This window comes from Neolamprologus multifasciatus, chromosome 3 (assembly GCF_963576455.1).
Source record: "Neolamprologus multifasciatus chromosome 3, fNeoMul1.2, whole genome shotgun sequence".
NCBI lineage: Eukaryota > Metazoa > Chordata > Actinopteri > Cichliformes > Cichlidae > Neolamprologus > Neolamprologus multifasciatus.
In genome coordinates this window covers 3,317,778-3,332,300 of record NC_140441.1, presented here as the reverse complement: position 1 = coordinate 3,332,300, position 14,523 = coordinate 3,317,778, and the positions used below count along the sequence as shown (strand labels likewise).

The 14,523-nt window shown below is 41.5% G+C and overlaps 1 protein-coding gene across 2 annotated transcripts in view; it reads right to left on the bottom strand.

The window, feature by feature from the left end:
• Positions 1 to 8,286, bottom strand: part of LOC146521086 (butyrophilin-like protein 2) — an 83,243-nt gene extending 74,957 nt beyond the window's left edge. For both annotated transcript variants that reach the window (XR_014873142.1, XM_085154477.1), the window contains exon 1: positions 8,075 to 8,286. Coding sequence is in view for 1 of the 2 variants with exons in the window: in XM_085154477.1 (XP_085010603.1) it covers positions 8,075 to 8,219 (145 nt within the window). In the remaining variant the exon portion in view is untranslated. The remainder of the gene's footprint in view (positions 1 to 8,074) is intronic.
• Between the last annotated feature and the right edge of the window lie 6,237 nt (positions 8,287 to 14,523).

Here is a 14,523-nt window from a genome sequence, read left to right as displayed (position 1 = left end):
TAGTTTGAAGTCCGCACTTTCGACCCAAGTTGTGAAATGGAGACTCTGAGTCGCTGTGTTGTCTTAAATTGATCATGTGATTTTGACGTGCCGGCGCGTCCCTCGACCCCAGAGGGTTAATAAAAGTTTTAGTTTTACAAACAAGAAGACTGAAGATGAAGTAAAAACCTTGAACTTTACTTCTGTGTCTGATGTTTATTGAAGCTGTCAGCTGTCTGTCAAAGTGGACAAATGGACGCACAGTATTGACGAAACAGTAAAGCTCCTTCATGACGAGCAGAGACATTCAAGGAGAGAAATGCTGCTGATGCTGCTGCTGACGCTTGGCTCACAGCAGCATCGAGAGATGGATGACACAAAGAAATAACACAGCTGTCCGCTCTAGAGACCACCGACAGACTCAGCTGTTCACCAGCTAACACCTGTGACTCCACCCAGATGAAGCTTTAGCACCACACCTGTAGAAACTGCCTGTTCACACCGAGGAATGAATGAGAGCATTTCTAGGTCAGGACCACCTCAAGAACCAAAGACTGTGATTTATGCCCACTCAGCACCTCACCCACCACACAGCATAAAGGAACAGTCTTCCAGTCATGACACTAGATGGCTGTTATTACATTTGGCACGAGGGGATCTCAAAAAAGTGTCTCACAAAGTTTGACTGAGCACAGAAATCCTCTATTCAGAAAGAATCAGTGAAGGGAAACTCCGTCCTAATACCCTCGTACACACAATAATAACATGGACTGAACCACCACTCACAACCACCAGCACTTTATATACCTCTGTAGAAATTATCCACATATCTCACTGATCTTAACTGCACTACTGTATAGTTCTGTGTAAATAATCATTCTGTACATACGATCATTTTTAATCCTACAACTGTTTATAACTTGCATAGTTCACATTTCTGTATAGTTTCATGTTTATATCCTGTTCATAGCTTGTACTCACTACAGCCTGTACATACTTATAGTTATAGCATATTCATAACATACTTCATACCGTGCACATTATAACATACCATAATAGACCCATTTCTGTAATATACTCACATATCTATATTATTGCTAATATATATTGTAATATATCTATATCATGGCTAAAGCACTTCTGGATGGATGCAAACTGCATTTCGTTGCCTTGTACCTGTGACATGTGCAGTGACAATAAAGTTGAATTCTATTCTACTCTATTCTAAGTGTCATGGTCCCTTTGTCTGCCCGGCCCTCCCAGCAAGGCTTCATGCATTTTTGTTTTGATTTCTGCTCTCCTGTCTTTCCTCTGCCTGGGCGGAGGTCTTGGCGGGCTCCCGCCTTCGGCTCACGCACCTCTGAGTAATCGCGGACATGTGGCTCATTATCCAGCCTTCCTCAGCTACTACTTAAGACGTTGGTTCAAAGCTTCTCGTGGCTGGATGTTGTTAGACACACATCAATGACACCCTGGCTCTTGTTATGTCTCGTGTTTATTCCTAGCGTTTCCTGGTTCTGATTCGTCTCTCGTTTACCTGTACATAGATTCCTGGACCCGTCCTGTAATATGACCTCCTCTCCTCTCTCCTTCCTGTGCTCCTCATTTCTCCTTTACATTTTCTAGACCATCATCCTCTTTTTCTTCCACCCACTGCTTTCCCACCTGTCTGAACACCTGTGCTGTAAACTGACCAAAGATGAACCCGAGTCTGATCACATGACTCATCGTAGTGTTGTCATGTCTCCAGCCATCTCTCCTGTGTACACTGATACCATCATTGATCCTTTTCCTACTTTAACAATGAATGCTGTGTTTTGATTGGCTGTGTTCTTTGATGCATCTGTACAGATTTGAACATAACTGTGTGATCAGTGTTTGTACTGTGTGTGAGTTTAAAGTCAAAGCTCTCCTTGTTCTTTTTTCCAATAACATCAAACCTGCAGCATCAGGAGGAATCCACGGCTGTACTGTTGGTACCAACACTGTCTGACTGACAGATTTTAACTTCAGCTCTTTTCTCTTTCTTCTGACATCCTTTCAAACCACACACTCACAAACTGCAGTTGTTCTGTCCTCCCAACTGTTGTTCATGAGATCTGAGTTTGATTTCATCTTTTTGTTGTTTCATGTTTTAAACATGAAGCTGGATCCATCGTACTTCTCCGTCTCCTAAACCCACTCCGATATCTTTTATTTTCCACATAGTTTGTTAATCTGTTGTTTATCATCGTCTCCATTATGTTGCAGATGTTGGATGTTGAAACCATCCGTCTGCCATTTCCTGGTTTCATGTTGGTACAATCCTGCTTCCTTCCAGCTCTGTGGAAGTTTCCCACCCTCCCAAACTCTGTGATATTCTAATAAAATATCTTTAGAGATGATTTGACCTGATATAACAACAGAATACATGCCCCAAAATGTATTTTGTAACGTATTCCAATACGTTACTCAATGACAGTAACGTATTCTGAATACTTTGGATTATTTAATATATTACCATGCTTTTTACAGCTACATGAATGTACTATTGCTGTGATTTATTACTATTACTGAAGGTTACTTGCCATACCAACACCAACTAGATGTTTAAATCTTAATATAAATGAGTAACAGTAGGTGGACATTAGGCAAGGCTGCACTTTTTGCAGCGATCTCGTATAGAAAACTGTTTCACGCGTATATAAAACAGGTCCGAGGCTTGAACCGTAGTAAAGGGACCTCTGGCTAATACGTCGGGTTCTGTGTCGGCTCGTAGCTGAAAACTAGCTTTACTTTGTTGTCTGGGTCAACTTTGCTAGCAGAGACAGAGAGAGGCGTTGAAAGGCTGCTCCAACAGAACTTATTGTTTCAGAGGAAAACACGAACACGGTGTACAGTCGAGTCTTAATAGCTTACTTACAACTGGGCTCGTCAGGCTCTCTTCTTGGCTGCAGTGGTTATTATTATATTTACATGCTTCCAGCTCCCGTTTCTGCTCGATGACAGCTCGTACTTTTCCTTTTTCTCCCTCCTCGCTCACAGACACATAATGGGTATGACCGTTCTCCCTGCAGCACGGACTACACTGCCCATCAGGCTACATTCTTTAGGGCGATGCCTGTAACACTCTGCCTTTTGCCTTCATATTCAATAATTTTTTGAATAATAATTTTAAAAAATGTTTCTTCACGTCATCATGCAGCTGCAAGCAGAGGTGACATGGGCAGTGAGATTGAGACACAGACATTAAGCCTCTTAATCGTGTTTTGTTTGGGTTTCCACCAGCGTGGAATTACCAAAACTAGAGAGAGCATAGCCTAACATATGAAACAGGTAAAGACCGCGTGTAATCCATTATTTCAACAAAGTAACTGTATTCTCATTACCACCTATTTAAACGGTAACTGTAACAGAATACTCATATTTTGTATTTTAAATAGGTAACGCTGGTACATGTATTCAGTTACTCCCCAACACTGCTGTAATAACTCCTGATATTCTATAACTGTTTTCCTCACTAATATTATCTGAAACTATATTGATCTTTCACTGCTGTGACTTCACCAGCCTCCACTGTCACTGCTCCACCCTCCCCTACAGCTGAGCTACAGACCCTCCACAGATCTTTAATCACACTTTGTTTGTGACCTTCCCTCCTTTCTTCCTCATCGCCTGCTTTGCTGCTTCTAAATCAGCGTTACAAACAGAACAACTTAAATCATCAACACTCACATCACTTTGTACAGTTTACTAACAAATCTGAATGTCCTCCAGTCAGCAGCACTGAAACACCACTTCATCACCCCCTGTATCGCTCCTCTACACTCAGCTCTGTCTCATCCTTACAGGAGTGAGGTCACTTCCTGCAAGAGTGTCTGTGACTTCCTGCCATCAACAAACACCTGACAGCCAATCTGAGACCATCCTGAGATCAGCTGCTGACTCTGTCCCTGCTCTAATATCTACTCTTGTACAGCTTCTTTAACTTCATTCATTCTTCACTGACTGCTCTGCTCACTGTGACCATTAAAATCCCCACACCACATTATTTTCACTGCACTGGTTTCATCCACTGGTTCTGATGACAGTCTGCTACATGGGCTGTAAAAGCTGAGCTTAAACTGTCCCAGTGTACAATAACCAGCCTGTCCTCTCTCCTGGTCCTCCCCCAGTCTCTTATTAACATGACACGTCTCTGAGAGCAAACACGTCTCTGCTGCCTTCAAAGTTACTTTCATAGCCTCTCATGTGTCCATTTGTCTGTACACTTTATTACAGATGCAATGGGTAGAATCATCTTCTCTAAGCGCTGTATGAGCTTCCTGTATTTTTCTGACATCTGATTCTGACACTGAACAAATGTTTCTCGTCCTCTCCCTTCTTTCCTTTGACAGTTACTCTGTAACTTCATGTTATCGACTGCTCTGACTTCTTCTACTTCCAGCAGTTTGTAGCACAGCAGTGATCCTTCTATCAGAAACATGCTGCTTCTCCTTCATCCTCCTCTCATTGATCTGAATCAGCTGTTTTCACAGAGAAACGCTGCACAAATCCTTCACTCCACTATTTCTGTCAGCAGATGACTCGCTCTATCATGGCTGCTGCTCCTTTTTCACACACTCATTTGTGCTTTGAATCCAATCTGTTTCTCATCATCACCATGAACAGGCTGCTCATCAATCAGCACATTAGCTGTAGATCAGCTGCACACTGATGAAGATGCTCAGACAGACGGGCTGGGCACACAGAGGACTTTATGATCTGTTCTTAAATTCAGTCCAACATGGATCATTTCTGCTCACAGTCCAATCATCTCTGGAAACTTGTGCTTCCATGTAGGGCTGGGCGATATGACCCAAAATTCATATCTCGATATTTTTTACCTGGACGCCGATATAAGATATATATCTCGATTTTTTTTTTTTAAAGCCATAAAGTAAGAACAAAAAGAGAGTTCTTAGTCAAAGCTGTGTCCCAGATGTCACACAGGCACTTTTATTAACATAGAGCATAGATGTACATAAAATTTACTCAAAAATAAATTATGAGCATTTATTAAATAATCACGCTCCATAAATAAAAGAAAACAATGTTGTTTTTGTGCATAACAAAAGCTCACAATTGTGCAGTCAAAATGTAAACTAAAAGATGCAGAGCATAATAACAAAGACAGATTTCACAGCTGCTCTGTTCCCAACTTCTACTGTGTGACTGACAGCATTGAGTTTGAAATCCTCTTCGTAACCACGTCTCTTAACAGGTGCCATTTATGGTCCTTATACACAGTAGGGTAATATTACGTTGAAGCACAGTACGTATCACTCCGCGAGGCTACTCGGTAGCCGTAATGCTCTGACAATCCATCAAGCGGTGCTGCTCCGTAGCTTACCAAAGTCGTACTAAAACATTTTTTGACAGATTGCTGAGCGCTGTGTACCACATAAAATCGGTTCGCGACCATCAAGCACAACCAGAATTCATACATAAGGCGCACTGTCGATTTTTGAGAAAATGAAAGGATTTTAGGCTGTGCAGCGCCTCTGGGCTGCATGGCGTTAGCGTGGTTAGCTCGTTAGCGTGGTTAGCTAGCTAACACGTTGACGGCGTCCAGCCCCACGCACGGGGCGATGCGCAGTAACTCGTTAACGGAGATTTGCCGTGTCCATCTTGTCGCTTCCTGCAGGTGAAGCGATGGGGGAGGAGGGGGAGTTGTGTTCAAGTGAAGGAGAGGCGAGGCCGAGTAATGTTGCGTAAAGACAAAAGTGGATGAAAGAGAGGCAAACATTGCGGCTCCACAAGTAACATAGACTATATCGATATAAAGGATATTGTCACATCTTATATCTCGTATAAAAATATATCGATATTTTTAAAAACTCGATATATCGCCCAGCTCTACTTCCATGGCACACGGTGCGCTGGGCTGCTTCAACAAATAGCACTACACCTCTGGTTGTCAGCTTCACCTCTCCATCGCTCTCCCCGTGGCTACAGTACAAGTGAGCTGAGACATCCATCAGTGGAGACTGTGGGCCAGTAAGGAGCAGCAGCTGCCTGCAACATGGGCTTTACATTGCAAACAGCCACAAGTCTGGGCCTAACCACGCCTTTGACTTCTTCTTCATTTCCATGAGATTTACATTTCAGGGAGTTCCCCTGGAAAAAGAGCCATTTTGAAAGCTGTTTGCTGACTTCATCAATAATCTGCTTCAATCATCCAGATGAGAATCCTGAGAATGGAGCAGCCCTGATAGCAGCTCATAGGATCACAGTGTTTTTCATTCAGCTGATTGATTTCACAGGTTAGGAGGTGAACCATCTAACTGTGCTCCTCCTTCCACCTTTGGACCACTCATTTAGTGACAGCCAGGATTTGACAATCAGCTGTGACACAGGAAAACATGAGGTGGGAAACTCTGGAGAAGATTCTGCTTTTCTCTACAGGGAGGCTCGCACATCTGATCTGCTCACCATCACTCAACTCACTTCAACAACATGCTGACTCAGTCATTTCTGCACGTTTCCTCATGTTACAGCCCTGACTTCAGTTCAGCTGAGGAGGAGATGAAGGGAGGAGAGAGCAGTGGTGGAAGAAGAGGGAGGAGAAGATCCAAAGAGGAGGCAGGGGGAGAGGCTCAGGAACAGTTAGCATCAGAGACTTTGAGCCATCATGGACTCCCACTCCTTCCATCCAGCCCTGTGTGGATCAGCAGCTCCAAATGTCTGCTCACTCATGTTCTTACTGTCTGTGCTCTTCTTTCATTTCACTCATTATATATGAACTGCTCCTAAATCACACTGGATATGGATTTTCTGTCCATCCACACTAATTCTCTTCATTCTCACCTGATTGTTTGGATGCTCTTTGATAGCACATTGAAAATCCTCACAGTGACTTCTATTGCCACACTGACTGGACAAATACAAAGTTGAAGGCTTCATGTGTTTGGCACAAATAATACTTTGGTAGGTCTGAATTGTGTTTTGAACCATCTCTCAGGACCAAAGTCTTTTGCTTCATTCAAAAAGAGCTGAAGGCTTTTCCCTCACAGTTTGTCCTTTGATATTATTGGATGATGGACTGTGAAAACACAAATGTGCACTTCTTAATGGCTCATATGTGCTGTGAAAGAGCTCTTTGTGATCCTGAAGCTTTCAATAGTTTTTCTTTTGGCTGTTTGTAAAGTTTTCTGTGTGAACTCTCAGGAATCTGGAGCAGGTCTAATAGAAGTCTACTGGGGTATAGAGGGAGGAGCTTCTGTCAGACTCTTTCTGATGAGGAACTGAAGCTGCTCTCATGGTCTCATCAAATCCATCAGACTGAGAAAAACTGTCATGTGACCTCTCAGAACAAACAGCCTGTTAGTTTCCTGCTGCCTCCATCACTCACTTTCATTCACTCTCAATCACACCAACATGTTAAAGCAGCGCTATAGCTCACCTGGCTGAGCAGGTGGGCTGAAGGCGGGGCTTACTACAGGTGCCTGTGTGTTCCTCACTCTCTCCCCACTTTCCTGTCTACTCTCTGCACCTATATAATAAAGGCAAACATGCCTCCAATAGAAATCTACGTAAGCGGCCTCAGCTTCTTCCTCTTTCCCCTGTCTTCTTCTGCAGACGCTCCTCTGTAGCTTCAAGCTCTTTCTCTTTACAAGGAGAGCTACAAACCTTTGCATCCAGCCACAAACACCCCATGGGCTCCTCGGGATCATCACAACATTTTCACAATAAAAGCCTCATATTTATGGCTGCTCCACCTGACATGTGACAACATCCAAATGACTGGATCAAAGTGTTTGAATGATCTCAGCAGCTTTAAAACTATTGATATTTACATTTACACTGATTTGGACTAAACTAACAAAACTATTGATTTGATCCAAACTCAAATCATGCCAGAGGCTTTTATTTTGAAGTTAGGATCATTTTAATGGTCTTCTTAGTCTGTTCATTTAAACACACAGTTGCTCCGCCTGACATTTTTGGCTTCTAGATCAAAACATCAAAGAATTTATTTTATTTGAATGAACTGAAAATAGATTCAAACTAAAAGCTTTTAGAGAATAAACTCCTACATGACCTCTGACCTTTGACCTGTATCTACAGCACTGACCTCTGACTTTCAGCTTCACTTGTTTCGTCAGCAGGATGTTTCCCTTTCTGCTGTAGACGGTGCAGGTGTAGGTGTAGTTGTCTCCATCTGTGGGGTGTTTCAGGGTCAGACTGAGGTCTCCAGTTTTCAGCAGGTCTTCATTCATCTTCGTTCGGTCTCTGTAAAGCTGGTTCTGTTCTTCAGGCTGGTCAGAGCCGTTCTCATACACGTGGACAGTCCTTTGATATATGCAATTCCTTTCATATATGCTTTCCATCCACTCCACTTTAGCATCTTCAGGCAGGTGAAGTGTGGTGTTGAAGGGCAGCTGGACAGACTCCACCCTGAATCCACCTCCACCTGGGGGACTGAGAGGACAACAAAGCACAACATGAGCTTGGATGGAGACATTTGTGTTGACTCTAACAGGCTGATGCTGCTGCTTCACTGGGAGCTCACAGTTAGATAGAAAGTGGTCAGTGTGAAGAGGAGACGCAGCAGAAAGATGAAGACTGACAGGAAGAAAGCAGTGAACAGACTGTTGGAGCTGCTGTTAGTGGGACAGGACTTTATTCAGTCTCTGAGGACCAGATTTGACTTGATGAAGCAGAGAAACACAGTCTGAGTGTTTCTGTCACACTCACTTCATCACACAGCTCAGTTTGACAACATTTGGAAGAATTTGATAGAAGCGTTCCTTTAGTAAAAGCACCAAGAAACACCATGAAAACACCTCACTACACACAAAACTGCAGTACTGGCAAATTGTACATAAAGTATGAAAAGTCAAAGTACTTATTGTGCAGAACAATGTTCCCATCAGTGTTCTATGGATCAATATTACTGCTGCACATGTTTAAGGCTGAGCTCATTTCAAATCCTTTCTATTGTGTTGAATCTGCAGTAATGCATCATATTCTATAAAATCATATGTTTGTAGTGGCTGTCCTGTGAGGACCACGTATCTCTAAATAAACAGCTGTTAATGAGCTCACAAACACAGGCCTACAGCTGGATTTGAAAAAGTCCATTCAATAGAAAATCAACAATCACAGCTGGATTCAAAGGCTTGAGCTCTGTGTGACATGGTTACCTGTCAGTATCTACAGGGGGATTCAAATATGAAGGAAACATGAAGGTGGTGCATTAGAAAAACTGCTGCTTTCAAGTGCAGAGCAACAAACTGTTTGAACTGATCCAACTTTATTAACACAGACAAATATTTGTGCATCAGCTGCTGTAACATTTGTAATGAGCATTAATATTAATAAGTGTGAGTGAACAGAGCTGCTGCAACAGTGAAACTCTCACTGACTGATGTTACGTGAGGCCTTGTTGGCTCATTGTTAGTTCGCTGCACTGAAACAGGAAAATCCAGCTGTTAGTCATAATGTTTGTGTTTGTAAAGCACTTTATAACTGAGGACAGTGTGGAGGAGAGTCTGTGTGAGTCAGCTGCACCAGTGCTTCATGCTTTGCTGTTTTTAACATAAAGTCATCCCTGTAGACTGCTTTTAGTTTCAGTGTCCTTATTTTGCCCTCAGTTATTGGTTCTCACTGTCTCCAGATCAGGTTCAAACACAGAGGAGATCAGGGCTTTGCAGCTGCTCCTAAACTGTGGAACAAAGACCCCACGCAACATTAGAGACTTCAACACCCTCCATCCTCTTCCTCTTCTCCTTATCCCAGCACACAGAGAGGAGTGTCGGGGGAAAGGCCCCACTCAGGTGGTGGAAAATGACCTCAGGAACTTGTTGCTGTGAGGCAAACAATGATCAGCACCACCATACTGTTTGTTTCACTCATGGTTTTCTCATTTTATGTTGTTTTTAATCTGTTGAATATTTCAGGACTTTGACTCATTTAAATGTGCATCACTTGGTCAGCAGTCTGTTTCCAGTACACTTTATAACACGACCTGCAAATAAGGCTCAAGTAGCCTGTAGTTACCTGTAAGTTTGTGTAACAAGTAGGTTTTGTACAGAAAGAATAAAATAATTACACTGTAAGTACATTTAAGTACAGCGTCAGTCCATTTTAAGTGCTGGTTATTTCATGGGAAATCTCCAGAACAACAAACAATATTCCATCTTGTGTACTTTCCGGGCCGCGCTCATATTATGGAGCGACTCAGCCTAGCCTAACATCCTGGTATTTTATAGCAAAGGACGCTAAGAAGGAAACCCAGCCACACTGTAGCCGACTGTCTGCATTGTAATCAGGCTGCAATGTAGGGACGTGTCTACAAAGAAGCTCCAGCTGAAAGGATTACAGCAGGTTAGTGTGATGACAGATAGAGGTGTAAATGTACTGCCATGTAAAGAGGGTGTTGAGAAGGTGGAAGAGTGACGTGTGAGCAGCAGCTTCAAGAACAAGCACTTCAGATGTACAGAGAAGTGGCCAGGAAGTGTGGTAGTAATGGCTTGGTTTGTAAAAGCCAAAAATCAAACACATGATTTTAGCTCTGTACATTTGACTTTTTGGGTCTCCAGATGATAAAGAAAACAGATTTATTTACATCTATAACTGCTTATTCAGTTCCTGGTGGTGGGAGGTGGATTTAGGCCGATGTTCATCAAACCTAAATGAATTATTTGTCCTAACAGTAAGAGGGCCAAATGTATTAATGAGTGCTGAAAACCTCCATGTGTGTCTGTACAGGTGGAGATCCCTGGAGAAGCTGAAAGCTTTGGTGCTTTTCTACTAGTTGGGACGACTCTGTGAAAATCTGCTGACAGTCTGAGCAAGTTTTTGGACTCTTGCTCACAAAGTAAAAGACATTTTACAAAGTGAAGAGAAAAGAAACTTGTTCTGAGTGTAAGTGTTGTTTTGGATGCTGATGGATTGTTGAAGCTCATGTTTGAAGAGTTATGGATTGTTTCATGTTCTTCTGTTTTAAGTTGAATGAACAGCTCAGCTCGTCTCCATGTTTATAAGATCACATGATGCCTGTGCTCTCCACAGTTTGATCGTACGGATCAAAGTATCAGTGTGTTCATCACTGTGTTCATTTTATATGTAACATGTAAAGGACAGCTGAACAGTGAAACTTCCATTATGCAGAAAATGACTGAAGCAGAACTTACTCAGTATGACTTCGGCTGCTACGATACTGAAAATGATTCACAGACAATTTGCATCTTTCCTATAAAATACCTGAAAGTTAAACCAGATTAAGACTCCATGACACGGCCCACAGCCCAGGAGGTTCAGGGTACTTGTTTCATTGTTTCCTGCAGAAACCTGACTTGTTGCTGAAAATTACGCGTAAGTACAGGATACTTGTTTGCAATTAAATGAACTGATGAGAAGAAATATGTGGCGCTCGACTCTAAACACTCTCAGCTTTGAGCCGATTAACGCTCGTTCTGAAAACATCTTCCCCTCAATGTCCAAAGTCATGAACTCTCCTCAAAGAAACAATCACAACATCTCCATCTTTATTTACACTTTTAGGTTTTAAATTTTGTTCAGTTTGCAGTAAAGTTAGTGTCACAGACCTGAGGAACTCATTTTAATACTTTACTCCAAACTTTGTGCTCTGAAAGTGAAACTCCTACAAACACATGTGAAATAATCCAGCCACAGAAACTGTCCACAGCTTTCAGTCTGTTTGCTGCTATAGATATAATCCAGCTGATGTGGAGAACTACATGTGACACTTTGATGCAGCCATGAATCTGACTGATTTCTTTCCATTTTCAAAGGTTTATGCATCAGTTAAAGTCCTTAAAAAGCTCAGAAATAAAGAGAAAGGTTGGTTAAAGCAAAGAGAGGCACTGGCAGCATTGAAGACACCAGGCATGTGCAGAGGGGGGGGCTAGAGGGGCTTGAGCACCCGCCCCTTTCCTGATGGGTGCCCAAAGTGCCCTTTTGTTGAGGCAACTTTTAAAAAAAATTATTATTATTTTTTTTAATGTGTGTGGGCGTGCGGAGTCCCTGTCTGTGCCCCTCAACAATAATATTTAACTATTAATCACAGTTTTGCTAAATAAAAGGATCTGGCTTGCATCAGTCACATGATCACATTTAACCAATGATCGCCCTTGAGGGCAGAACGCCGCTGGTTACGAGCCGGGAACGAGCTCACAAAGAGCACGCGCATTTTTTGCGGTGCTGTAGGAGAAACACAAATTAACTCAGAGACACAGACTGATGCAACAAAACCAGTAAGTCGTTGTACAGCGTACACTGTAGTGTATAGCACACAGGAGTGTTAGCTTATTATGTACACGTTGGTAAGTTGTCTTGTTGCAACTGACGAACTGAAACAAACGAGCGTGCTGTGTGTGCAACAGCGCGACAAACATTACCTGTTCTTTATTAACTGCACAGGTAGTGCTGGTCATAGCTGCTGGCTACCTGTGTAAGGCTGTCATGGGTCTGTAGCTCTGTCACCGTTTTAGGGAACATATTTAGTTTTAAAGTTTCCGGGCTTTTCCTGCCTTTCTGGAGGGATTATATTTCACTAAAAACAGTCTAATATGCATGTCCACATAATTATGCATTATTATAATTATAATATATTAAAAAACACACGCTGTATTTAAAGAACATACATTAAGAAGCAGATTATATTAGATTTATATTTTAAATAAGACAAAATTTGGATTTTACAGCAGTAAAATGATTGTATCTCTACAGTTTAAAAATGTAATAAGCTTTGCCCCTGCACAGAGTGGATAGTGAAACAAATGGAATCATCATAAATACATTATTTCATATTTATTACTTCCCCCTCCTCATTGCTTTATTATTGTAGCTCTAGTAATAAATAATAATGTAAGGATTCTGGATCAGCACCGTGATGCCCATAGTATATACAGTATTCTGAAGAAGGTCTAAACTGTCACTGTGTGTGCGTGCATGTGTGTGTTTTATTTAGATGGATTTAAAAAAAAAATATTACTCATGATATAACATTGTCCAGACATGCCTGATAAAGACATGAGGAGGGAACAGTAGGAGCTGTGTGAGGCTACTAAAGGCAGTGCTATAACATTTTTCTATCATCATTTTATTATAGATTAAGTGCAAGAGTTGTTAGGTGTGGATAATTAAATTATAGTTTATTGCAATAGCAAGTTGTGCCTTGTTCTCAGATAGACAGCAAGTGGAGAGTGATATATGAAATGATGGGATGGAAGGAAGAAGAGAAGCAAAGAGTGATTCAGAGGCAGAGCCTAATTTATTTCTCACAGTTTTTTGTTGCCTTATGGTTCCAAGCGCTGTCACCAATCTTTGCATTTTGTTATTATCTCATGACACTTGTTTAATCAGCTACCATCTCTCCTATGGACTTTTTAATGTCTACAGTCCTCAGATCAACACAGCCCTGCCCTCCAGCACTATCCACAGCAACCCCTCAACAGCAACATTGTACCCATCAGGTAAAACATCGGCTACGTTTTCTTTGCCTTGTTGCCCATATTAGATTCTTAATGAATGTGTGTTGTTGTTATTCAGCCTGGCTCAATGTGCCCCTTTTAACTTTGAGCACCCGCCCTTTTAACCTCTCTGCACGGCCCTGGAAGACACTAAACAAGAGAAACAGATCAGAGAACATCAGGCTGAATAAGTGGAATTTTGTAAGTTTTTGTTACTCTGATTACTACTGAGCTGCTATTATTACATTTGGTGTGCATGTAGTAAATTATTATCATCATTTTCATTCTGTGCTCAGGATAAAAACATATGTTCATAAGTTAACCCTCTGGGGTCCAGGGTATAATTGGCCATTTTCAACTGCGTTTGATTTTACCTCTATATTTCACCTTTTAAAACTGTTTATCTTGCCTTGTTTGGTATCAATATTTTCAGCACAACCTCAAATATCTGAAATTTGAGTTATTTTTTCATTTTGGTATACTATATGAGCACAGTTGATCTAAATTCAGACAAAAAAAATCAAAATCCAGGTAGAAAAAAGTTATATTTTTTCTGTAAAAACCCACAAACGTTTTAATGAATCATTTTCATAACTTGAAATACAAATAGAAATTGTACATTTCTAAAAATTATGCACAAGTTTTGCAAACAACAAAGTTATTTGGTACTATTGACCTACAAATGCAGCCATGGCCTCAGTTTTTATAGAACCATTTAAATCTATATACAGAACAATCAGGTGTGCTGCATCAAATAAGAAGGCACACAAATTATTTGTGCCAGTCCAAAAAATAGTTTGTGTTCAGTATAAGACAGAGGAGAACAGCACAGGCCTAAACCAGGTCTGACAGCAGAGGTGCATCAGTCCAGTTTCCATGTGGGAACAGCGTTTACACTGGAATCTGCCTTTGACCGCCTTTTTTAGAGCAAATGTGACATTCAGCAGTCAAACTGACACACAATACAAAACAATAACAACACAACACACTAACTACAGCCTCCAAACACGCTAAACGTCACTAATGTCTCACATGTGAAAACTCGCTCACTCTCTTTCTTTCGCTCGCCCGCTTTCTGTCGCTG